We start from the raw sequence: 25988 nt of genomic DNA on the forward strand, positions 1-25988 counted from the left end.
TTCGGTCCGGGTTTGGACCCACTTTCATCCCTACTCAGCATATTGAAACTCTTTATAATCAATCTTAAATCTTTTGGGAATTCAATATCTAGCACATAATAATAAAGCTTTGCAAACTTCTCATATATAAATCTTTCAAGAAAGCTAACACATTCGTTAAAGTCCATACATGCAAATCGACATTTTCGCAACATATGATGTATACCATTAGAGTAGCAAAATGATTTGTTGATGAAGATTCCTTGAAAATGAAGATCGATCTTGATGTATGCTGCCATCATCAGGAAGAATGTTTGAGAAAAGGGTTATTTATTATTTTTTTAAAGGAATGAAAAAAATGTTTGTCTAATTTAAGTAGATTTGAATTAGATAAATCACACATGATAATCTCATTTATGGACGTGGCACAAACTTTGCTTACTTAGGGCATCCTCAAACCACTCCAAACTCCATTTTCTCTCATTTTTTCACCTATTTTTCTTCAATTCTACCTTATTTCTATCTCCATTTTTAGAGATTTGAATAGTATTCCTACATATTTGAGGGAATACTATTTATATCTCAAAAAATGAAGTTGAAGTTTCGGTTGCCAATTTTAGTCTCTTATTTTTATCTTACACATTTCTAATTTATTTTTAATCACTAATTATAATTTAAATGCAATATTTAATATTTATAATATCATATTATATACTAATTTATATTAATTAGTTATAGATATAGAGTTTAATATTTATTTATTGAATTCATATAAAAAAATTAAATATATACTAAAAACTTAAAATATGATAACATAATTTATAAATAGTAATCAAATACGATCGTGATATAGATATATTTATTTAATAATTATTTATAATAAAGTAATAATTAATTTAAATTTATTACATATAAACATTTTATTTATGATAATATACTTTGTAATGAAAAAATATGATATATATATATATATATATATATATATATATATATATATATATTTATATTTATATGTTAAAATTTAATTAGTGGGATGTATTTGACAATATGTTTAAGTTATAAAAATAGAATATTCTAAGAATATATTTTTTGGGATAAAAAATAAGATAGAAAATAAAGTAAAGTTAGAGATAAAACTATTTATCTAATTTTTTACTCAATCTAAAAAGAAACAAATTAAAGAAAAAAATAAAATGTTTTGGAGATGGTCTTAAAAGTGGATTTTGATGACCAGACATAAAGTCATTAGCTTACCTTAATAATGACCTTTTAAGCTCCCAAATATGAACTTAGTTCCCTTAAAATACAAAAAAAAAAAAAAAAAAAAGTAATGAAAGAATTGAGTCTATCTTCTATGACAACTTAGTTTCCTTTTATGAGAGTATCCCGAAAAGTAATTGTGTGTTTTTTTTTTGTTAAGAAAAACGAAATATAGATTTTCTTGGATTAATTATTTTTTAGATTTTCATACAAATTTTATTAAAATAAGTCAATAGTTACGACTTCGAAAAAAAAAGAGATAAAAAAATAAGACAAAATATACCCGCAATTTAAGTTGAAAGCGCAGCCTATATAAACTAGATCCAATAAACGCCAATACGCAAATCTCACCGAGTCCACCCATTCGGGGACTCGATTCTTCCTCTACACGCTTAGCTTCCATCTCTCAAACCCTAGGGTTTATGTTTTCAACTTCAATCAATCACAAGCACCACTTCACTCACAAATCTTTCCACCAAATTCATGGATTCTGAATCAATCGCAGCAGTCACTGTTTCCAAGTCATCATCGTCCTCCGGTGAAAAGTGCTTCCCTCCTGGTTTCCGGTTCCATCCGACCGATGAGGAGCTGATTCTGTATTATCTGAAAAAGAAAACCTGCGGTCGATCACTCAAGCTTGATATCATCGGCGAAATTGATGTTTGTAAATGGGAACCAGAAGAGTTGCCAGGTATATACATCCACTCTTGTACTTTATTATACTCGTCGTCTGCTGTTTATTGATATCACGAATTGGTTTTTAGATTTCTTTGATTCTGTAATCACCAAGTTCTGTTTATTCTTTTGAGTTTTGGAATGGTTAATCATTCGTTACTTATCATACCTAATTTCCAAATGCAGGTAAAGCTAAATGGAAAACCGGCGACAGGCAGTGGTTCTTTTTTACTCATCGCGATAAGAAGTATTCTAATGGAGGAAGATCAAACAGGGGGACAAAACATGGTTATTGGAAAGCCACCGGAAAGGATCGTCTCATTAAGCACTACTCTCGCACAGTTGGAATAAAGAAAACTCTCGTTTTTTATGAAGGCCGTGCACCCTCTGGTAAACGCACAGATTGGGTGATGCACGAGTACTCCATGGAAGAAGAGGAGCTCAAGAGATGCAAGAATGTACAAGAACACTACACCCTGTGCAAAGTATTTAAGAAAAGCGGACCAGGTCCCAAGAATGGTGAGCAGTATGGTGCTCCCTTTGTTGAAGAAGAATGGAGCGATGATGATAACTGTTTAGATGTTGAATCACTTCTTGTGAAGAACATCAATAATACTTCAGTCAATCAGCCTAAGTTAACTAGTGAACCTGAGATTGTTGAACCACTGGCTCAATCTCATCCAGTCAACAGTGCAAATAACCCGAGCCATGTACAGTTGGAGGTGCACCCTGGTTCTGATTTGGCCCAGTCAGCAAAAGAACCATCGGTGATCACTTGTGTGGAGGAGGTGCCACTGCTACTGCCACTGCCACAACCTTTGGTGATCAATGAAGATTTTCTTGAACTGGATGATCTACAAGGTCCACAACCATCTTTTCAAAGCTCAATGTTTGATGATTTTCAGTTTGGTGGTGTTGATGAGTTTTGTGCACTTGAGTTCTACAATAATGCAACCCAGTTCAACGAAGTGAATCCTTTTAAAAGTCAACCATTTTACACGAGTAATCTTGACTTTGGAATAGAAAACTCTGGTCTACATTCATATTCAAATGATTACAATTCCAGCCTCTGGACACACAACCAAGAAACTGAAGACTCAACTGATGTCACCATTTTTGCTCCTTCAGGTACTGAATTTGCTCCAAACTATGGAGGCGACACATTCTGATATACAAGGGTTGTTTATCAATCATTGAAAGTGTTTGACATTGAAATGTAAATAAATTACGATTTTAGCCTTTCTTAGTGTACAGTGTTTACATTTGGCTAACATTTTGGGGCTCTTGATCAGATGGAAAATGGTGAGAACTCTCAAGCCCAACTGTGAACAGGGGAGAGTTTAAGCCAAACATTCAAGAGTTCATTGCTATCAGTGTGGTATTAGTATGATGTAAACTGTTAGCTGATATGCAAGTTCTTTTTGTCGTTTGTTTGTTTATTTTCTCTAGGTATAAATGACAAGTCTGGAATACCCGATTCCGGTGTGAATCAGAATCAGAAAACCGGAGAAGATGATGGTGGGACGGATTCCTGGTTTTCTTCTGCCATAAGTCTGGCATTGGCATTGGCATTGGCATTGGAGAGCAAAGCTCTTACGAATAAGGCGTTTGATCTTATTCCTAGTTTTGGTAGAATCAGCAATGCCGATGGGGCTGTTACTCATGTGACTAGAAGGGTAAAAAGGTCATTGAGACCAAAGGGTATTTGTTTATTTTTCTGTTCTTGGAGTGTTGTTTGCTATATTATGTGTATTTTTAGGGACATCTATCGAGTTACTAGCAAAATGCATATTGTGAAACATTCATATGGTTTGGATGAAGGTGGAGAATCTGAAAAAGGTGTAATTCTAAATCATGGGGTGAAGTATGTAAATGTGAATGAGAAACACAAGTAGAACATTAGTTAAACAAAATTACAACACACCAAAAAAGTTCAACATAGAATTTTAAATTACAAAACCTAAAAGTTTAATACATGAAAAATAGAAATTTAAATAACGAAAGGAAAAACACTTGAAATTAAAAAAAAAAAACATAACATACTTCAAATTAAACTAACACACAAAAAAACTACGAATTTAAGACACAACCTATTAGAAATTAGAAGACTATGAGCTTAAAGTCAATATCATTTGTCGTACCGTTTCATAATTTGTCAAAACTCTAAGACGAAAAGGTTTGTGAGTTTCTTGGCAGAGGTTAAGTTTCTTGGCAGAAAGCCTTGAGAGCATTTATTAATAGAGTATTTTTAGTTTTACGTTGTTTTGCTTCATGCATCATCTTATGAAACACATAGTTAAGCCGAATTGAAATTGCGTTTGTTTGTCTCAATTTGGAGAAGTCGATCTCTATTTCGAGGTAGAATTGATTTGCGGTTGTATTTTTCGGCGACTTACCTCCAAAAAGTAGGCGTAATGACGTTAATGTTGATTATGTATGCTCTAACATCAGTCAATGAACCAGCTATTGACCAGCGAATATGATCTCTTCATCAGTTGATTAAGCACAAGTAATTTTTTTGGCGATGAGGTTTTGAAGAAGATGGAAAATACGAAGATTAGAAAAGTTGAATTAAAGAGATTTGAATGTGGTGAAGAATAAAAAAGTATGTTGTTATTTATAATAGATGACAGAAGGTTTAAATTTTAAAATTTTGAAAAAAAACGATTATATTTTGATAGGGGTATTTTTTATTGAAAATAAGATATTTTTGAAATTGTAAAATTTAATTAAATGGTAAATAAAAAAAAGAAACAAATCTCTCTCTCTCTCTCTCTCTCTCTCTCTCTCTCTCTCTCACACACACACACACACACACCTACCTACTGAAAATGCCCACCGGACTTGGCATGCCGAGTTGGTGGCGCAGTGTTCACCGAAGCCAGCTCGGACATGTCGAGTGTTGTCACGGTCCACTCCGTTGAGCTTAATACTAAAGAAGTGTCAAAGCTTATGTATAGAAATGAGTACGAAGCTTAATAAGAAGATAATAACTTTATATTTTCACTCTAAAATTAACTATTTTGAAGATTTAATTCACTTAGGGTGTGTTCAGCACGAAAAGTTTGTGAGCGTTTGAGTGCTTCTAACTTCTAGCGTTTAATAAAACGCTCCGTTTCAAACAAAAAGTATCGTTTGACACAATGAACTTCTAGCATTTAGTTTAAATAAAACGCTCCAAATCTAAATACTACTTCACGTAACGTTTAACAAAACGCTAGCAGCTATAAGCTATCCGCTATCAGTTATTTTTGCCGAACACGCCCTTAATGAAAATTCGAAAAAAAATACGCGAGACTAGAAGATTTGATTTGGTAATACTTAAGAGAATATCGAGTAAAAGTTTTGGGACATTTTTTTATAAATGGAAGATGAAAATATCTACAAGGTTATACGGATGAATAAGGATCCTTAGAAATTATTTTGAAGTTGAAGTAAACCTAATATAAGGGGATGTTTGTTTGGCAGGAATGGAGTGGAATTCGAGGGAAAAGGATTCCAATTCTCTCGAATTCTTGTGTTTGGTTCATATTTAAGGGAAGGAAAAGGAATCCTAAATGAAATATTTTTCCTTCAAATGAAGGAAAGTTCATTCCTTCACCATCTTAATGGAATTAATTCCTTCATAACATGGAAAGTAGCAGATTATGATTTTGCCATCACTAAACATGATTCATCAGGTAAACCTATCGTATTCATCTCATTCGTGTGCAGCTTACAACCTTTCTTCTGCACTGCGTCTTCTCCACTTCGTCACAGCCATCGTCCGACGAGCTTCATCACAGGTGATTTCTCTCTCTCCCTCTTTCTCTCTATGTGTATGTATCTCTCTCTCTCTCTCTCTATCTCCCTCTCCATCTCTCTTTAATCGCATCATACATTCAAACCAAACAACCCCTTTTGAAGTCGACCCCAAATGTGGCTACTGTGACATCACTAGAGGGTTTCTTTTTCTTCAATCGCAACTGTGACCCTGTTGATATGAGAATTTGAAAAAAAATCCCTTTCTTTCTCTTCAATCGATGCTAATAAAATTTTTATGCAATTAATCTTGCTCTAAAATTGTTTACATCAGAGGAATGTGAAAATAAAAACATGTAGTGTCACACCCCAAAACCAAGAACGGCGGAAACGTTCTGGGGCGGAGGACGTCATGTAAAGTATCACAATAGTGCAAAGTAGTAAACAAACAACAACATCATCCATTGCATTAATAGTATAATTTTAATACAAGTGTGTCCCTTCATAGAATAAGACATGAACATAAGTAATCAAAATAAAAGACGAGTCTTGACTGCTTCGTCTTCTCAAAACCTGGTCATCGTACCTGTCTACCGGTGACCTGAGAATACAAGTTATTTTGAAAGTATAGATCAACATTTAAGCTGGTGAATTCATAAGTATTTTAGTGTCATTGATTAGTAAAACTGTAAAGAAAAGACTTGTAAATGTTTGATGAACAATTTTGTATAAGTATGAAAACCCTAGAAAATCCCATATTTTCTACTAGTATACAAAGTAGTCTTCTACCAAGACCCGACTGTTTTGAAGGTTTGAACCTCTGTAAAAATGAAGGTTTTTCCCTTGTATAACTAGTATTATTAAAATATAGTCTACCTCATCGTTTATGTGAATGAGTTACAAAATAAAGGTAATAAGGAAAATAATATAATCATTGAAATCGTATCCTTTTGTCTTAGGATAAACACGGCGTGGTAACTCACCGAACGATACAACCGAGGTCATCCATGGATGAGCTGATCCCACTGTAGCTAGCAACCGGGTGTAGAATGGTCAGTCCCGTATTGTGTAAACGTCTTCCTAGTATAGTATGTAGTAGTATCTCTTCATATAGTATGTAATAGTATCTCTTCATATAGTATGTAATAGTCTCTCTCTTCATATAGCATGTAGTATATTTGTATAGACTCATAAATGAACTGACTCTTGTGTGATTCCTTGTACTAGGAATAGTAAGTAGTATCTCCTAACTATACCTATTATAGTTACTAGTAATGTACGTGTATAACCGAAAGTATGCCTTTGCTACCCAAAGGTACTGAATTGATTGATAGAACTTTTATGTCTATATATGTATACATAATATATAACTAATATTTAGAAGACATTCGGACAAATAACCGATATCAAAATTGAAGTGAACTATTGAACAGTGTGATTGATCAGACAAGTACCAAGGCCATATCCAAACAAGGAAAAAGAATTAAAGCGAGCTAGCAGTCCTAAGTCCTTTAAACATTACTTTTATAACTATACATATATAGGCATGCATTTGACAATATAAAAGTTTAAAAGAAGTTTTGTAAAACCTTTGAAAAGTTTAATAAATAAAAATTGATGACTTGATGTCAGTTTATAAAATGATTTAAAAGCAGTTTGTTTAATAAGAACCGTTTAAAGTATAAGAAATCCTTTGTTTGAAACACAATTGTAACAGAGTTTGAAAGGAAAGATACAGTATGTAAGACAACTTGATAAATAGTTTAACATGTAAAAACGTTTGAGGAAGTCATTTGAAGTAGTATGCGTGGTAAAACAGCTAAAAGCGTAGTAAATCCATTTGTGTACTAGTTATTAATCACATGTGATTGATATAATAACTAGTATGATTCAACTTGTATTCCCCCCCCCCCCCCCCACATAAAATCATTTAAAAACATTTAAAAGGTTAATTAAGGGGTATGAACTCACCTGTAGTGAGTGGTTTGGATGGAAGTGTTAGACAAGGTGCTAGGTGTCAAGTGAAGACTTGAACACACACAATGATCCTAATAACATATAAAGACATATATATATATATATATATATATATATATATATATATATATATATATATATATATATATATATATATGTATATAATTAGTGATTATAACACTAATTAGACATGTATAAACACCCTACAACAAGGAAACACTTGGATTCAAGTGTTATAAGAACTTAGGGTTGCATCTAAGGGTTGTAAGGCATTGCTATTGAGTTTATGGACCAAGGACCACTCTCTTTGGAGTTTAATACCATGGGTTTACGGCCCCAAGGAGTTCACGACCGTAAACTCATGGTCATAAATGCCTAAGTGTGGGTTTGAAGGCTAGGGAAACTTGAGGGAATTTTGCTCTGCCCAAGGATGTGAAAGACCCACTCAATGGAGAGTGTTGAGGAGTTTACGACCTAAGGACCATTTCTCCATGAGTTTACGGCCGTAAAATCATGGTATTATGTACCAAATTGAAATTTAAGGTCCCTAGTTCAATGGAGGAGGGTTCTAGTCCAAGTTCTAAGCATAAGGGAGGAAATTAGGGCAACATTGCACACTTATAGGCACTTTACGGCCTTGGGAGATCCTTGTCCGTAAACTCTCTTCCAACCCATGATTCTTGATGTTTCTAAGGCCTAAAAAAGTTTAATCTAGTACATAACAAGCTAGGACAAGAGTACTTACGATATAGGAGCTTGAAAGGGTCGGTTTTGGCCAAGAACACTAGTGTGTGTTCTTGGTGAAACTTGAAGATCTATGAAAACATGATTTTTATGGATGGAATCATGAGAGAATGCTAGATTAAGAGGTGTATCAACAAGTCAAGGAAAAATACTCACTAGTTTTGAAGATCTAAGGTGAAGATCGGGATGATAGTTGAGAGAGATGAGGGAAAATCGGCCAAAGAAGGAAAGAAATGAAACAAATGGCCAACACTTGATCATATAGGGTGAGTTTATGGCCCACATGGAGTTTACGGCCATAAACTCCGGTGTGGTGGCCGTGAACTCCTGGTCCTGGTGATTTAGGCTTGATCTTTGTACTATAACTTCAGCAGATAAACCCCAACACTTATCCCTTAAGTATACAAGGCTCAGAACGCTCAAACCGACTCTAAATTGTGCTAAATGATAGCAGGAATGAGTCTGACACTAAGTTGAGTTGACTGACTGAGCTTTCAAAGCAGTAGAAAATTTCGGTTTATCACATGTAGTTTCTTGCCTAATCTTCTACACACAGTTCGTTTTTAGTTTAGATGCATGTTATTTCATTTTGAGTTATTTTCCTTATACGAACTTAGTTTATCTCTGGTTTTCTTTAATGTGTTTGGTTAATATATCTTTTTTATTTACAAATAGGTGAGGAAGGTGGATATGCTTGATGGAGTGACCGTGGTCAGATACAAGAAGGTTAAGGATGAATTGATTCTAGATGGAAATGACAATGAGCTTGTTTCTCGATCTTCAGCCCTAATTAAGCACTATTCTTTCACACATACGAGTTTTTATATCAAATTATCAATGTTCTCTGTTTTTTTTATCTGTTTTATCATTTGATAATGGTTTAGTGATTGTGATTTCGTATATGCAGAAATGTGTTATGAAGAAAAAGGATATCCAAAAGTTTCTTGTTATGAAGAACAAGGATATCCAAAAGTTTCTTGATGGTAACTATGTGAGTAACAAGGGAAAGATAGAGTTCTGTGACAATTGAGTTCTAAAGTTTTCTTGAACTTTAATTACTATTGTACTCTGATTTTGGTCTTGTTTATGCATCAATTATATCAAATCCCGACTGTTTTTGTTTGTCAATATGATTGAAGTTCTTTTTTTACTATTTTTATAATTTATATAATGTATCTTTAAAAATGAGTTGAAAAATAATGTAAAATTAAGCAAAATAGACAAAAAGGACAATTTTGTCATTTTACAAGGATTCAAATTCCAATTCCTGCCTACCAAACGTAATCTAGAATTAATTCCAATTCCATTTCCTGCCAACCAACCAAACAGGATATGGAATTGGATTCAAATTCCTGACAAATTCCTTTTCCAATTTCAATTCCAATTCCTTTAACAACATTTTGTGAACCAAATAGCACCTAAGACTTCGGTAGATTACACGAATAATGAAAGTTAACCTAATTCATTAATTATATATGATAAAAGGAAGTGAGACATAAGTAGATATCAAAGCAAAAATCCATATCTAACTTTAAAACTTATTCATGAGTTCAATTTAACGAGGGAAGAGAAAATAAATTGATAGAAGTGAAAAAGAAACGAATTTTTTTGGTGTTCATGAGTTTTTAATGAAAGGAAGCGGAATGATACCTTTCACTCCTTTCTAATTCGAAAACATAAAATACAATTTCCAAGCCGGTTAATCTTGGGAAAGTTATAATTTTAGTTTTTCATTTTGATTTCGAGAGACAAAATTCTCACATAATCATCCCAAAATAGTGGATAATTGTAATTTGGGGTTACATTTTAACCATTTAAGTGAAATTATTTTGATAAATTAAAAGTGAATATACCAAATAAAACAAAATATATAAATAATTGAAATAAAAAGACAGAGAATTCAAATGTTTCAAAATTATTAGAATGTTAAATTTAAGGAAGAAAAAAAAATTATTTTGAGAGTAGAAACTTAGTTTTGACAAAACCTTAACCAAGTTTGGTCCATATGTTAAGAATGTAAGCTTTTATTGTAGGTTCTAAGTTGAAGATTGTAACTTGTTTGGTAATTAAAAGTAAGTTGGTATTATTAGTGAGAAAACTTAAAATTTGAAGGACTAAAAGTGCTAAGGGTTCATAATTTTGTTTGAAGATGTATTGAGAATGATTTTGGAAGTGATCAAAAAGTCAAATTTGAGTTCCAATTGAAGAAATTAGAGTGTGAATCCACACCTAAGTTGAAGAAGGTAACAATTTTCTTTTATTTTCCCTAAATCTCATCTATTATTCTATGACTTCTCATAAGTCTGAATTTAAGATCAATTTAAGATGATGAATAGGTTTGTCGTTTCATTTTATGTTGTAGATACAATCTACCTTCAACATCTATCTCATTTTCAAGTTAGAATTAGGATAAAATCATGATGGAAGGTTTGAAACTCTAGATTTTTAGGGATTTGAGATAGGAACTTGAATCAGGAATCGAATGATTCTTTTAAGATTAGAATGTAGTTCTTTATCTTTATTATAGTTGATGAGATAAAACCATGTCACTAATAACTTGTATGGACCTTATTTGAAGAATTCAAGTTCTTAAGGAAGTTATAGTATTGAAGATGATATGATTTGATTCTAGAACCAATGGAACTTCAAATTAAATTATTAATCTAGCTTATATGATCATTTTGGAATAAATTTGATTGATTCCAATAGTTATTAATGGAAACTATGATCATGGTTGGAAGTAAATGGAACTCTAATATACAGTTGATTTAAAGTTTCGATCATGAACCCAGTACATGTAACAACTGTTTTCCAGAAGCATCAAGTAAAGACTTAAATGGATAAAAAAATAGGATTGTTGGAGAAAAACCCTCTGCCACGACGTGGTGCATGGGTTCCCACAATGTGGCATGATCTATATGAAACACATGTCTCTGGTGAGCTCCACAACGTGGCATGAAAATGGCCATGATGTGGCAACTATTGCAGTCTAAGCCCATGATTTTAGGGTCTCTCCCATATTTATGGACCTTAACTTTAGAGTTAGGTCATTCTCTTCAACCTCCACCCTCCTATCTCGAAACCCTAGCCCATATTTCATGTTTGTAAGCTTGTTTGAATGATTGAAGGCCTTATTCTTAGTTTTTGGTGAAACTTGAAGAAGAAGGAAGTTCATTGTGGTGCAAGGAAGCAAGGAACTAGCTTGGATCCATCATTCTATACAGACTTCTGAGTTGCTGGAGGTATAAAGTTCACATTTTGACCTTTGTCCTCCTTGTTTCAAGTTTTAGCTCACTTTAGATGATTTTGGTCCCTTCCATGAATGCTCTTGGAGTTTGAGGAACTCCAAAGCTTGTTGTGGCTCTCAAATGGCCCTTAAGTTTCAGAGAATGAGAAAGTCATGTTTGGAGCTATCTTGGGTCCATGAGCAAGTGATGGTCATAATAAGGACTTAATGGACTTAGAACTTAAGATCTTGCCTTGTGGTGAGGTCTTAATGGATAAAGTTGGAAACTTTATCCACTAAGTCATTGGGAAGAATTAGATATGAAGTTTTGAGCCTTGATTTGTAAGGATTAAGCTCTTAATAAAGATTTGAGGAAACTGCCAGTTACCACGATGTAGCCAAGGAATGACCACGATGCGGTGAAGTTCTAATTCGCGACTGTTTTGTATTTTCTTTCCCATGACGTGGCCAAGGAGGGCCCACCATATGGTGCTAACTTTGACTAGGTTGACAGTTGAATTTGGGTCAAACTTGGAGGAATTGAGTTATTGGCTAAGGATTTATCTGTATTTGGTATTGGACGGTTCGTGGGGATTAGTCAGTGCAAGGAGTGAGAAAGAGTTGTTGTGTTCCTCCAGTTTTTCAATTCAGGTGAGTCTTCTTACTATGAAACATATGATATTGTATATCCTTTGTATGATAGGATAATGGTGTTGTGAGAGTACGAGCATGCTAGTAAACTAGGATAACTCCTTGCTATGCATATGTAGTATATGATGCTCTAGGTTTCATGAATGGTTAAAAGTAATGATAGTATCGTTTGTTTGTTAAGGGTCGTAGGTGGTTAAGTTAGATAGCTTGATAACTCTTGGTCTAAATCCTTATTGGAATGTTCTTGTTTGATTATTTGCTTTTGGGTGTATCATCTGTTCGACTATCTATCTGATCTCTAACTACTTATGATCTCACGTCTTGTATGGAAGACCAGGATTTGTCCCCTGGAACTTGTAGTTGGGTTAAGGCCGTTATGTATTGTGTTTATGTAGAGTATGACACTTAGCGTCATGGTATGCTAGATTGGTAGGGTCTTGCTTATTGATTTTATGATACTCTTAGGTGTCATGATTGGTTAGGGTAATGTTGATATTGGGGATTGTTGAGTGGATACCCTAGGGGTTGCATGTAGTTTAAGTTGGATAGCCTGAGAACTCTTGGTCTAATGCCTTACTATGATGTTATTGTCTAATTGTTCGCTCTCGAGTGGGATCACTTGTTTGTCTGTCTATCTGACTACCGACTATATGTGACTACGTATTCAGGAGACAGTCTTCAGTTAGCATTGGCCTCAGTATGGTATAGTTACGATGCGAGGCCGATGGTATAGTTTTGGTGCGAGGTCGATGATTGTAGGGTGGCTGAGAGTTGGTAGTAGTGGTGGCTGGGAGCCAGTGGCAAAATGCCAGTAGTTGACATGTATGAATGAATGTATTTAATATTTTTATGGATATGAGGTTTGGAAGATCGGCGTTAGAGCTAAGGATTGGTGTTGATATATTGTATGTATGGTAGATTATGCGGTATACTGGGAACTCACTAAGCTTTAAACATTATCGAATCCTTCCACAAAAACTCCACCAAATGGACCAAAAAAGCTTAGATCCTAAGTTTTACAAGAAACAAACTAACAAGATCCGGGTAAAAAGACTTACAAAGGTCTAAAAGTTGCTAAAAGGGATTCCTTGAGCTAGCTAAGAGGTTACTTTCACCACAATGCTCTTCTTCTTCTTCATTCAAAAGCTACCAAGAACACTAAAATGATATCAAAATAAATGCAAGGGATTAGGGTTTGCTCTCTGGACTTGGGAGGGTGATGGAGGCCGATTTTGGATGAACCCTAGCCACCACATCCTTCAAATAGGGATCAAGGCCTGAGATCTAGGGTTTTGAGCCCCAACCGCCACAACATTGCGACAAGGATCTCACTGCACTGTGGACATCAAATGACCACCACACCGAACACACTGTAAGACATCAAAACTTATACATGAAAACTGAGTGTTACATTATTTTTGGAATTTTGACTTTAGGTTAGTATGATTGTTCTCATAAAAAAAACCTTAAATATTTTACCTCAATACTACTCGCTAGGCTTGAAGATGAGCATGTTTGGCTTAAGAAGGGAAAAAGATGACATGTGAGGACAAGAGGATGGCTACAACGAGAACCTTTTGCTGATCTAGGAGAAAAATATAGAAGATATGGAGAGGTAAGGGATGAAGATCGTGATGGAGAAAAACACCGTTCCTTTATATGTGGTAGCACACCAAAAAAAATTCCTGTCTTGCTCATACTTAAGGATAATACTTAGAGGATACCGACCACCTTTATAAGCTAAAGATGGACACCTAAGTTGTAGAAATACTAAATAATAAGATACTTTTGAACTTGGGTTTAATATAGGGATATAATTGGTACGGTATAGATTCTTTTTTTGCTAAACCATGTACCGTACCAACTATAGTTGATATAAAAAAATTTCTACCAGTAAAGTACCATCTATACTTGGTACCAATATATTAGGCTACCAACAAGTTTGGGTGGTATAAATTATTAATGATATATACCAACTTCTTTAAAATTTCTATTGTAAGATTTAAAAATAAGCAAAGACATCGATTAATGTTCAGTAAAGAAATTAGTTACATAGTTCTTTTAATTTACAAAAAAATTCTATTGAAGTAAAGCTAAAGTAAACTTTTAATTTTGTGCATTAAATTAGTAATAACTATTGACTAATGCTACCAAATGACTTACATAATGTTCTTAAAACTGTAAACACTAAACACAATTAACAATTAAAATATATGATTTTGTTTATATATATATATATATACACATACACACACACTAAATGAAATGGTTGGTATACTATTACTATGGTATTCAAACTTTTTGTATCATTGTCGTACCAAGACTGCTTAATTGATATTATATTAGCAACCAAACATGTTGGTTATCATATATATTGGCTACCAACTTTATTGGTTCGATTGGTAACATATTGGTTGGTTTTTCATGTGTAAAGTCCCAAAATTTAAGACCAAAAATTTCGTTTTCATAATAATAAAATCACCAATCAAATTCATAAACCCATAAAGGAAAAGTGAGTATATCAATCAAACATTCAAAATACATAAGAGTCAAGTAAAGCGGAAATCATGGTGTGTGTGTGTGTGTGTGTGCGCGATGAGATCATCTCGATCTCTTCTCCTTCGATCTGGAAGTACCTGAAACATAAACTGAAAAACGTAAGCACGAAGCATAGTGAGTTTCCTAAAATACCACATACCATACATATCTGCCAGCTCAAGGCTGTGTCCGATCTATTTCACCCTCGAGTCTATTTCAACTCATGTGTTGGCCTAAGGCCATATCGGGTCTATCTTAACCTCGAGTTTATTTTACCCTGAGTCTATTTTAACTCATATGTCAGCACAAGGCAGTACCGAGTCTATTTCACCCCACGTACATATAGCAAACAGAAATACATGCATATAACACATACATTAGGAGTCACAAAGACTACAGGCACATAACATATCCTAGTGTCCTACAGTATAATGAGCAAACTCACCTCGGTCAACTGATAGTTTAACAAATGATCGGGCTACTGAACCGGAAAATCCCCGTGTTAGTCAATCAAATAAAGATCCTAATTAATAGTCGAGCCATATACCTTAACTAGGAATCTAGTTCGCTTGTCCAATACCTAGGTTGAAAGGCCATTTTACCTTTTCCTTACTTGGCCCTAAAACCTAGGGCCAATTCAATGGTTCTAAAAGCCAAATATCGCCCATATTCCTAAATAACGCCTAAAGTCCATTATGACCCAAATCCAAGAAGGGCCAAAGCCTAACAATGGCCCAAAGTCAGAAAGACTAGGCCCATCAAGGCGCAACACCCTAATAATCCAAATACGACCCAAAACCCAAAAGTCAACAAAAGTCAAGGCTGCTGAGTACGCCCGATGTACTCAGACTTACGCCCCGCGTACGCCATCTTTGGCCAGTATGTGCTACATACAAGGTGGGCACGCCCAACATACTTCACAACAAGACCAACTTGCTATTAAGTGCTTAATTGGTTAAGCCACTATGCCGAATTCTCAGATCTGGTCCTAAGTGATGTATTAACATGTAAAGTTAACAACTTTACTCCTTTGCATGCCTTAATGATACCCAAACTCAATAAAAACCCATAATAATAACCCTAAATCATGCATGGTCCAATATAACACACCAAGATTGCATTTTTATGAACAAAAGACCTAAAAAATGCTAAGATCTACCATCCCTAGCTTCTGGAGTAGCTCATACTCTCAAGGATTGCTTAAAGGACCATAAAAGCATAAAAACAAACCCTAACTAGATATATCAAAAGAACCATCGATTTATACCTCCAAAAGCTTTCCAAGTTGGTGACGATTCTGGATCCACAAGCTCTAGCCACACCAAAATGCAACTTCCAAGGGTTCTACTTCCTTCAAAGTCACCAAAAACACCTTCAAAGTTCCCTTCTAAGCTCAAAACACTCAAATGGAAATTAGGGTTTTATTCTTAAGGTTTGGAGAAGTGGAGGCTGGTCATAAGAAGGTCCATGTGTGTCTTAAGGTGTTTAAATAGGGAATAAACCTTAAAACTTAGGGTTTACCCCTGTTGACCGTATGCCCTGCATACATACACGTACACCCCGTGTATGTGGGTGCCTCCACGATCCGAATATCGAGCCGGTACGCCCAACATACTCGAAGAGGGACCAAAATGCCATAGTTTTAACGTTGAAGGCTAAAAGGAAAATACCTGGAATGTAAATGTTACAATTATCCCCCACTCGAATTAGACTTCGTCCTCAAAGTCCGTCATTGCAAACAAATCTGGATAATGCTTCCTCATCTCGACCTCGGGCTCCCACGTCCATTCTGAACCCTTGCAGTACTGCCACTGCACCTTTATAAAATCCACCGACTTGTTCCTTAGAGCCTTTGTCTTCCTGTCAAGGATGGCAATTGGTCTCTCAATATAATTCAGGTGACCACCCACCTGAATATCCTCCAATGGAACCACCGTAGAATCATCAACCAAACATTTTCGCAGCTAAGATACATGAAACGTGTTATGGATCTGACTAAGCTCTTTGGGTAGATCCAAGCGGTAAGCAACCCTGCCCACCCGAGTCAAAACCCTGAAAGGACCAACATACCTGGGGCCTAACTTTGCGCTCTTCCTGAATCGGATGACACCTTTTCAAGGTGACATCTATAGGAGAACCATATCCCTAACCTGGAACTCTAGATTTGATCGGATCTTCTCGAAATAGCTCTTCTACCGACTCTGAGTTGTCTGAAGTCTACTCTGAACCTGTTGAATCAAATCGGTAGTCTTGAGTACCGCCTCAACACTCCCCATGTCTCACTGACCGACCTCACCCCAACATATCAGGGTCCTGCACTTCCTCCCATAGAGCATCTCAAAAGGAGGTTGATCATTGTTGGCGTGATAACTGTTTTTATACGAAAACTCCACCAAAGGGAGATACGTATCCCAAATCTCACCGAAATCCAATACACATGCCCAAAGCATATCCTCCAAGGTCTGGATAGTCTGCTCACTCTGTCCATCAGTCTGCAAGTTGAAATCCGTTATGAAATGCAAATGAGTATCCATCTCCTCGTGAACCTCTTCCAAAACCTGGACGTAAACCGGACATCCCTGGCATAAACCACTGAAACCGACACCCTATGCCCTGCCACAACCTCTTTGATGTAGATGTCGACCAACTTTTCTGTCGAGATACTCTCCTAAATTGGAATGAAATGCGTACTCTTGGTCAATCGATCCACGATGACCCATATCGACTCCACTCCGCGCACTGTCTGTGGCAACTTCGTGATGAAATCCATGGTAATCTCCTTTAATTTCCAAAAGGGAATGTTTAATGATTGCAACTTGTCATGAGGTTGCTGATGTTCGGCCTTGACTTTCCTGCAAGTCAGACACCTCTCCACATACCATACCATACCACATCTCGCTTCACGCCTGGCCATAATAGTCAAGCCGAAGATCCCTATACATCTTTGTTGCTCTGGGATGAATAGAGAACCTCGATGTGTGCGCCTCCTCCCTCAAAACTTGGCACGTACCACCCAAATACGGAACCCATACCCTCTGATGAAGGGATAATAACCTCGACTATCATAATAGAAGGAAACAACCTGACCCACTATGCACTCATTCTTTTGATGTTCTTCCTTCATAGCCTAAACCCGAGCCTCTCTAATATGCTCTAAAAGTGGAGTAATCATTGTCATCCTTAAACACACATCTCTGATCGGATCCGCGACTGCCTTGCGGATGAGAGCATCAGCCACCATGTTGGCATTCCCTAGATGGTAAAGGATCTCACAATCATAATCCTTCACCACATCCAACCATCTACGCCGCCTCATATTCATATTAGGCTGATCCATCAAATACCTCAGGCTCTTGTGATCCGTGTAGATAGTAAAATAGACCCCATTGAGGTAATGTCGCCAAATCTTGAGGCAAATACCACAACCCCCAACTCCAAATCATGCGTAGGATAATTCGCATCATGAGGCTTCAACTGCCTCGAAGCGTAAGAAATAACACGACCCCGCTGCATAAACACTGCTCCTAAACCGATGGTCGACACATCACAATAAACCACAAAATCCTCAACACCCTCAGGTAGGGTCCTAATCGGATCCTCGCATAATTGCTGCCTTAGAGTCTCAAATGTTGAATGCTGCTCAGGCCCCCAACGAAACGTGACAATCTTCTTCGTCAATCGGGTCAAAAGAAACGCTATCCTGGAGAAATCCTGTATGAATCTACGATAGTAACCCGCTAAACCAAGGAAACTCCGAATCTCAGATGGAGACCTCGGAACCTCCCCCCTCATCACCGCCTAGACCTTGGCCGGATTGACCTACATACCGTTCTGGTTAAGGTCGGTATCCTAGTATATAGGATGATGCTATGTTAGTGATCGGTTAGGTCGGTATCCTGGTTAGGATGTTGCTATGATATATGATCTGCTAGATCGGTTTGATTAGATGTGAATTGTTATATGATTATATGTTTATGTGCACATGGTTGTTTGGACTGGGGTTGGGTTGAGGCATGTCCTGCTTTGTGCTGTAGGCCAACATACCCAGGGCGGACCGGTTAGACCGAAGGCCCGACGAGCGGTCCGGATAGGCTGAAGGCCCCAAGAGGGCGGACCAGACATGCCGAGGCTCGGAGAGTGGACCAGATAGACTGAAGGCCCGGTGCGGGCAGACCAGTCATACTGTAAACTCAGAGAGTGGACCAGGTAGACTGAAGGCCCGATGCGGGCGGACCAATCACACTGTAGACTCGGAGGGAGAGTGGACCAGGTGGACTGAAGGCCCGGTGCAGGCGGACCAGTCACACTGTAGACTCGGATAGAGAGAGAGAGAGAGAGAGAGAGAGAGAGAGAGAGTGGACCGGGTGGACTGAAGGCCTGGTGCAGGCGGACCAGTCACACTGTAGACTCGATATGCATGATTGTTCTATTTATGATATGATATGATATGTGTATGATATTGTGGTTGGTATTTTGGGGGTAACTCACCAAGCTTTCGGGCTTACACTTTTAGTGTATTGTTTCAGGTACTTCATGATGAGATTAAAACCTTAATCTTTGAAGATCGATTAGATCTTAAACAGGTAAGTAAATATAAAACTGTAAGAACACGAAAATAAGAACGAGACAAGAGTGAATCAAACGTGTCGAATGATTAAACAAAATCCTCAGAAGAGCTCGATTAAGAACATCAACTGTAGAGGATTGGTAGGTTACAAGAACGATTAAAGAAATCTGGAAATACTATCGTTATGCTCTGATCTATCGTTCTAAAATCATTCTTCTAATATGCATGCAAGCATATACTTATATAATAAACAAAATGGGCTTTCGGTTGGACAGGCCCAAACCGGAATACAAACTAAATGAATAAACAGCCGAGCCCAAATGACGCAATCTTCAACAAAACTTCAGCCCAACAATCTCCCCCTTTGCGTCAATGGGAGCGAGATCTTCACTTGTTACTTGGGCCAGCAGCGGAGGCAGGTACCTTCTTCTTCACGGTGTTAAACAGACATTTGGTGAGCGAGAGTATTGTCTGTCTAAACCGGATGTACCATTGGATCATGTCATTGAAGTACTTTACATCATCCGCTGAATTCTCTTTACACCTTTTGATTATCGATAACACATGCTCCAGACAAGCAGTGGTGTAAAGGTGTTTGTCAGCTAAAGCAAAGAGACATTTCTGTCCTTCTGCTCTAGTGAACATAACCGAGTTGCGTCTCGGGTCGATCCTGCCCATTTGCATTTGGTTGAGATCACTGGCCGATCCCACAGGAGCTATCTTCGGTTTCTTCTTGAAGACTGTGGCAACCTCCTGATCCATAAGGGCAACCTCCATGATGTAGCAGACTAACATCCTTTTGATATGGTCTATAATGGGACCATATTCAGCTTCATTCGTCAAAAGGATATTATGCAAGACAATCCAATCATGAGGATTTAAGTTCGGTAGATCTGCCAGGGAGATATGATGTGCAGTCTTTGCAGATCCTCGAATCACCTTGAACCGAACGTTTGTGAACCTTCCTTCGGCGTAAGGCTTCAGTACCCGAACGTTCACTATCTTTTGGGCGCTCCAAGTTAGATATTGAGGACGAGCAACCTTCAGATAGAAGTCGATGAGCTCCTTATCAAGTTCAACATCTGGATGAGGGACTTCAAAGATATTTGAGAAGGCATGGAAGATAAAAGCCTTTCGAGTCAGTGGCATGTCGAACTGTGAGTCGACAGAGTTGTAGCAGTCGAATGAGATCACCGGCTCGAGCCATAAGATGCTGGGAGTATCTATGGCCTCTTTGATCATTCGCTCCTGAGTCCATGCAGGGAAGAGAGTCTTCCTGCTCTCAAGGAGATCATGGGCTTCCTTCTGCTTGCGTTCGGCTTCTTCAGCCTCTCGCGCCACACGATTAACATCATCATCCACATTACGACTGTTCTTTCGTTTCAACATGTCAGCAATGGTTTCATCATCTTCATCTTCATCTTCTTCCTCAACTATATTTTTCCCTTTGTCCTTCACACCCGAACCCGAAGCTTGACCAGTCGGAGGTGGTTCGGTTGTGTGAGTAGCTTTGGAGGAAGGAGGTGGTTTTGATCCGGTCTTCTTCTCTTCTACCCCTTGTTTCGGAATGGACACGAAACTCGGTAAGCCTTCTATTTTGCTTAGTAGGTCCATGGCAGGAGAAAGCTTTTCAGCAAGGGTTCGCCTCACTGAATGGCTGAGAATGGGATCGTGTGCTTCTAGGATGTTTGATAAGGCAGCGTGTACATCCGAAACACAAGTTTTGATGACCTCCCTTTCAGATCGAAGAGCTTCAAGTTGTTGTTGTGAGTTTGAAAGCTGCGTGCTCTTGATCTTGAGGGCGGTTGTTTTGCTTGCCAGAACGTCCATCAATGAATTTTTAGCAGCAAGATCCTCCTGAAGCTTAGCGAGGCGCTCGTCGATGGAGGCACGAAGGGCCGAGTTGTCTTCGCTTAGGGATTGGAAAAGTGTAGCGAACGAGGTCAACTCCGTAGAAACAAACTTTGCCAATTGCTGAACAATCGGTTCCAAAGTTGTCTTTGTGGCGTCGGCGCTTTCCTGTAAGGATTTCAACAGGATAGAAGCGTCGGAGAATAGTTTATCGACTTTTTCGGTCGCAGCCTCACAGGCTTTGGTTGAGGCGGCTATGGCGGCAGTGGCTGAGGCTACCGAATCATGTTGTGCCCTGGAGAAGGCATGAACAATCTTCTGAAGTGCAGCTTCAGAGAGAGAGTGGACTGTTGGTTGGAAGATGAGGCGAGAAGTAGGTCAACCTTCTCGTTAAGCTCCTTAAGATGTTTCTTTGTCACTGGAGCATCATCCTCTTCATCACTTTGAACCTGAAACGGACTATAGTAGACCGAATCGAAGTTCATGTTATCACCGCCAAGAAACGGGTTATCTCCATCAGAGGCATTATCTGGAGATTGGGGAGGTGGTGAAGCTGGGGGTGTGGTTGTTTTGGTCGGATCAGGTTGAGTGGGTGTGGGGTTACTTTCGGGTGGTGGTTGAGTACGGGTAGTTTCGGTTGTATGTTGGGTTTCGGTTTGAGGTGGTTCGGTTACGGGTGGGGTTTCGGTTACAGGTGGTGTTTCGGTTGCAGTTGTGAAAATGGGTGGTGGTATAGGGAATGATGTTGGAGGAATAGTGGTAGTGGGGATTATGGTCGGAATGGAAGTAGGAATGGTTGGAGGAGGTGAAGGAACTGGTGAATTATGAAGTTCCATTTCTGGGGTAGGTGATCGAGGGGGTGTGTTGCCTCGTTGAGGGGTTTCGCCTCCTTGAGAGCCGTCCGAACCCGAACTCTCGTGCTCTGATTCACTCGAAGAAGAGGGAATAACAAGCTTTCGCTTCGGTTGAGTCTTCCTCCTCTTCGGTTGTGGGGACTGTGCAGCTTTAGGCTGTTTCCTCTTCTTGGGAGAAGGACCCGTAGGAGCTTTGGTCGCTTGCTTCCCTTTATCCGCCTTTTTGCCCCTGTTCACCGGTTTGTCAGCATCGTGGATGGACCTGAGCATTTCCGGTGTAAGTTCCCTAGGACCAGTTGCCCTGAATTACTTGATCGTCCGGATTAGTCTGCTGTCAGATGGAACGGCGCCATACATTGTCTCCGGAATAGAGCCAATAAATGAGAATTTAGATGCATCCGAGACGATGATCTTCTTGGTATGAAACGTACCGATTGAAGACATCGATGCACCTGCAGCAGTGGGAATGTTGAACTTGTCCATCGCCCACTTTGTGATTAAAATCCAGAACCTGGCCAGCGACACCTCAGAGTGTCGTGATGATGAAGAAAGGCTCTGGATGAGCTGTTGCCAGAGGACCAACCCGAAATCCAAGTTGACCCCGTTGTAGACGGCATACATGATCGACAAGAAAAGTCGACTAGCACCGTCGGACCCTAAGCTCCGTTCCGACAAGCCCTTGAAGAGGACTGTGAACATGCCGTTCCACTGTGGCGGCAAGCAGGACTTCTTGAATTTTGCGACGGAGGTGAGAACCTCCGTGTACCCCATATTGTAAAACATGTTGTACAGATACCCAACCGGAATTGTCTCCGGATTTATTCTCGATGGGTCAACAGCCAACCCTAGCATTGTGCATAAACGTTGTCGAGAAACAGAGGTCTTGTGTTCAGCAATCTCGAAGAACACCCGCTCGACTGCTTTGTCATAATAGGCAGTCGCATAAACCTGCGAGAGGGCCACCATGGGCACAGACTCGATCCTGGAGAGAGCGGTAGCAATTTGGGAGTACTTCAGGCACTCGATGATCGGCGACATGTAGGAGTCGTACGCCAGAGGATTGAGATCGATCACCAGGCATTGTTGCGGACGAATAGGAAGGATTTGTGAGGTAGCATGGACTGAGGATGATTCCGCCATTGTTGAATGTAGTAGAAGAAGAAGATGAACAGTGAACTTTTGGGAGTTTTTGCTCTCTAGAAAATCCGGAAGCAGTAAAAAGGTAAATGAGAGTGTAGACTGCCTTTTATAGTGAGGGATTGGAGAGAGAAAAATCGTTTCAAATCTTCTATGCGATGATCACGTAGGAGAGAGAGTGTCAGATTCCTAGGATCACGCCACCCAACAAGCGCCGTTTCAGAAGAAAACCGTTTCAAATCCTCACGCGCCTTTAAATGCCAGAGGGATGTCGCTTGGATTTCGCACACGCGTCCATGATGGCAGTAAAAGTATGGGCGTTTCAAATTCACACGCGCCCCCTTTTTATCGTCGTTTGAATTTCAATCCGTTTAACTCCCGCCGAGTCAGCAACCTTTCGTCTTATCCTTTTAATCGGCATCTTTTGAATTAAATACCCACGTGGATTGTTTTTGACCACAACTTCATAATTAATCACCAAAGTAATAATACAGCCTGTAATAATGAGTAACGGAGTTTTGGAAAATCAAAGATTTTCGTGCAAAGAGTGTAAAAGGAAAAGAAATAAAGCAACTCTTTTAAGGATTTGCTGTGATGTCAATAAGGACACGAAACTGATGATCCCGGGCACGAATCTCTTCCTTCAAGGTCAAGAGAGACCTTAAAGTGTTAGTGTGGATTCCCGTTGAATGACGATCAAACACTTATTAATAAATGTTGAAAGGCTTCTTTTAATTAGGCTAAATAAGGGTGGCTTTCGCTTTGATTCAGCTATTCTATTCTTGAAATAAGAAAGAAAGTGAACAAAGTACTTGTGAGACCGGTGTAGCCTGTTGAACAAGTAGGTAGGAATTTATTTTAAATTGGCTTGGAAAAATATAAAATCTCAGAAAAAAAATTAAAAACTGGATCCCAAGGGAAGAAATGTTATGGTGTTTAACAATTTCATAGGAATCACACAAAAGAAAATTTGAGATTTCATGAGGGTACATTCGTAAATTCTTTGGTGAAAACTTGAGCAAATTAATTGTTCACCGTCAATTCAGATTTGGTGTTGAATTTTGGGTTTCACTCAGCTCGTAGTGGCACGAAACTAAGATCATAAACACAGATGTTGTGTAACCATAAACCTCAGTGGTAATTTCTGAGAGTCTCAAGGGTTACGTTGAGGAAACGAATGCAATGGAGAAATGTAATGGAGATGGTGTAAGAAGATAAAGTACCTCTGCTGCGAAAATAAGGACCAAACAGAAAAACTCTTAACTCATGTGAGAAGAGAGTGAGGTAGCTCACGATTAGAATAAATGTGTTAGCCTTATTGGGAAGACAAGGTTTGTGTATACCAGATCATGAAGGCTATTATTCAAAATCTTATGAGGCTTGGGACACATACAGCAGCATGCTTCTAGGGACACTTAATTAAGCCAACATGGATATCCCCATAAACGAACGAACACACACAAAAAAAATAAAAAATATTTTTGGAGTTTTTTTTTTTTTTTTTTTTTTTTTTTTTTTTTTGAGATTTATAAAAAAATAAAATAAGTAAAAAAAATGAATTTAAAAAAAAAACTTTGAAAAACCGAACCCGAACGTTCGGTTGGTTTCGGTTAGGAAAAATTTTGAAAAACCAAACCCGAGCGTTCGGTTGGTTTCGGTTCAACAAAATTTTGAAAAACCGAACCCGAACCTTCGGTTGGTTTCGGTTTAACGAAATTTTGAAAAACCGAACCCGAACCTTCGGTAGGTTTCGGTTTTGGAAAATTTTGAGAAACCAAGGGATTTAGACATGCAATTGGAAAATACTTTCAATATTAAGAAAAACAAATTTTGTACAAGAAATATACAACAAAGAGAAACTCCTTTGTAGTGATGAGCGAATCAGATGGTTTAACCGAACCCGAACGTTCGGTTGGTTTCGCTTCTTACGTTGGAGGTTGAGAGGTAGTGTGAGGTACTGACTCTGATTCCATCATACCTAGCCCTTGCAGTATTCTATTGAATGATGCTTCAGGAAGAGCTTTGGTAAAGACGTCAGCCAGTTGATCAGTGGTTCTTACGAAGTGAACTTTGACATTTCCATCTTCCACGTGATCTTTGATGAAGTGATACCTCAGTGCTATGTGTTTGGTTTTAGAGTGTTGCACTGGGTTATGACAGATCCTAATTGCACTTTCAGAGTCACAATATAGTGGGATCTTCTTCATATTGAGTCCATAGTCTCGAAGTTGACTCTGGATCCAAATCACTTGGGATGTGCAGGATGCAGCGGCAATGTACTCCGCTTCGGCAGTAGACAACGACACACACGTTTGTTTCTTGGATTGCCAGCTGACCAACTTCCCGTCAAGGAATTGACAGCCACCAGTTGTGCTTTTCTGTCGAGTCCACATCCTCCAAGGTCAGCATCAGAATAGGCTTGAACGAAGAAGCCTGAGTTGGAAGGATACCATAGACCTAAGGAGGTGGTTCGCTTGAGATAGCGTAAGATGTTCTTCACAGCAAGCAGGTGAGGTTCGCGTGGGTTCGCCTGAAATCGAGCACAATAACACACAGAAAACATGATGTCAGGCCTGCTAGCAGTAAGATACATTAGTGAGCCTATCATTTGACGATAGAGCGTGATATCGACGGCTGGTTTGTCAAGGGATGGAGTTAGCTTGGTGCCGAATGCCATTGGGACTTTGACTTTTGAGTCTCCCATCATACCAAACTTTGCTAGGAGAGTCTTCGTGTAAGCTTCCTGATTGATAAAGATGCCTTCGGGTCCCTGTCTAATATTTAAACC

General features: G+C 38.3%; 2 protein-coding genes across 2 annotated transcripts; both read left to right on the forward strand.

The window, feature by feature from the left end:
* Positions 1-1571: 1571 nt before the first annotated feature.
* On the forward strand, positions 1572-3827 carry LOC111919544 (NAC domain-containing protein 17-like). Its single transcript, XM_052767188.1, has 3 exons — positions 1572-1930; positions 2101-3042; positions 3364-3827. The coding sequence occupies exons 1-3, from the start codon at positions 1723-1725 to the stop codon at positions 3807-3809; spliced, it is 1596 nt and encodes a 531-aa protein (XP_052623148.1). The 5' UTR covers positions 1572-1722; the 3' UTR covers positions 3810-3827.
* A 1755-nt stretch (positions 3828-5582) lies between these two features.
* On the forward strand, positions 5583-9406 carry LOC111919569 (60S ribosomal protein L9). The gene is made up of 3 exons (XM_023915148.1): positions 5583-5699; positions 9052-9144; positions 9284-9406. Exons 1-3 carry the CDS (start codon positions 5583-5585, stop codon positions 9404-9406), a joined length of 333 nt encoding a protein of 110 aa, XP_023770916.1.
* Positions 9407-25988: the final 16582 nt, after the last annotated feature.

This window comes from Lactuca sativa, chromosome 9 (genome assembly GCF_002870075.4).
Source record: "Lactuca sativa cultivar Salinas chromosome 9, Lsat_Salinas_v11, whole genome shotgun sequence".
Classification (NCBI taxonomy): domain Eukaryota; kingdom Viridiplantae; phylum Streptophyta; class Magnoliopsida; order Asterales; family Asteraceae; genus Lactuca; species Lactuca sativa.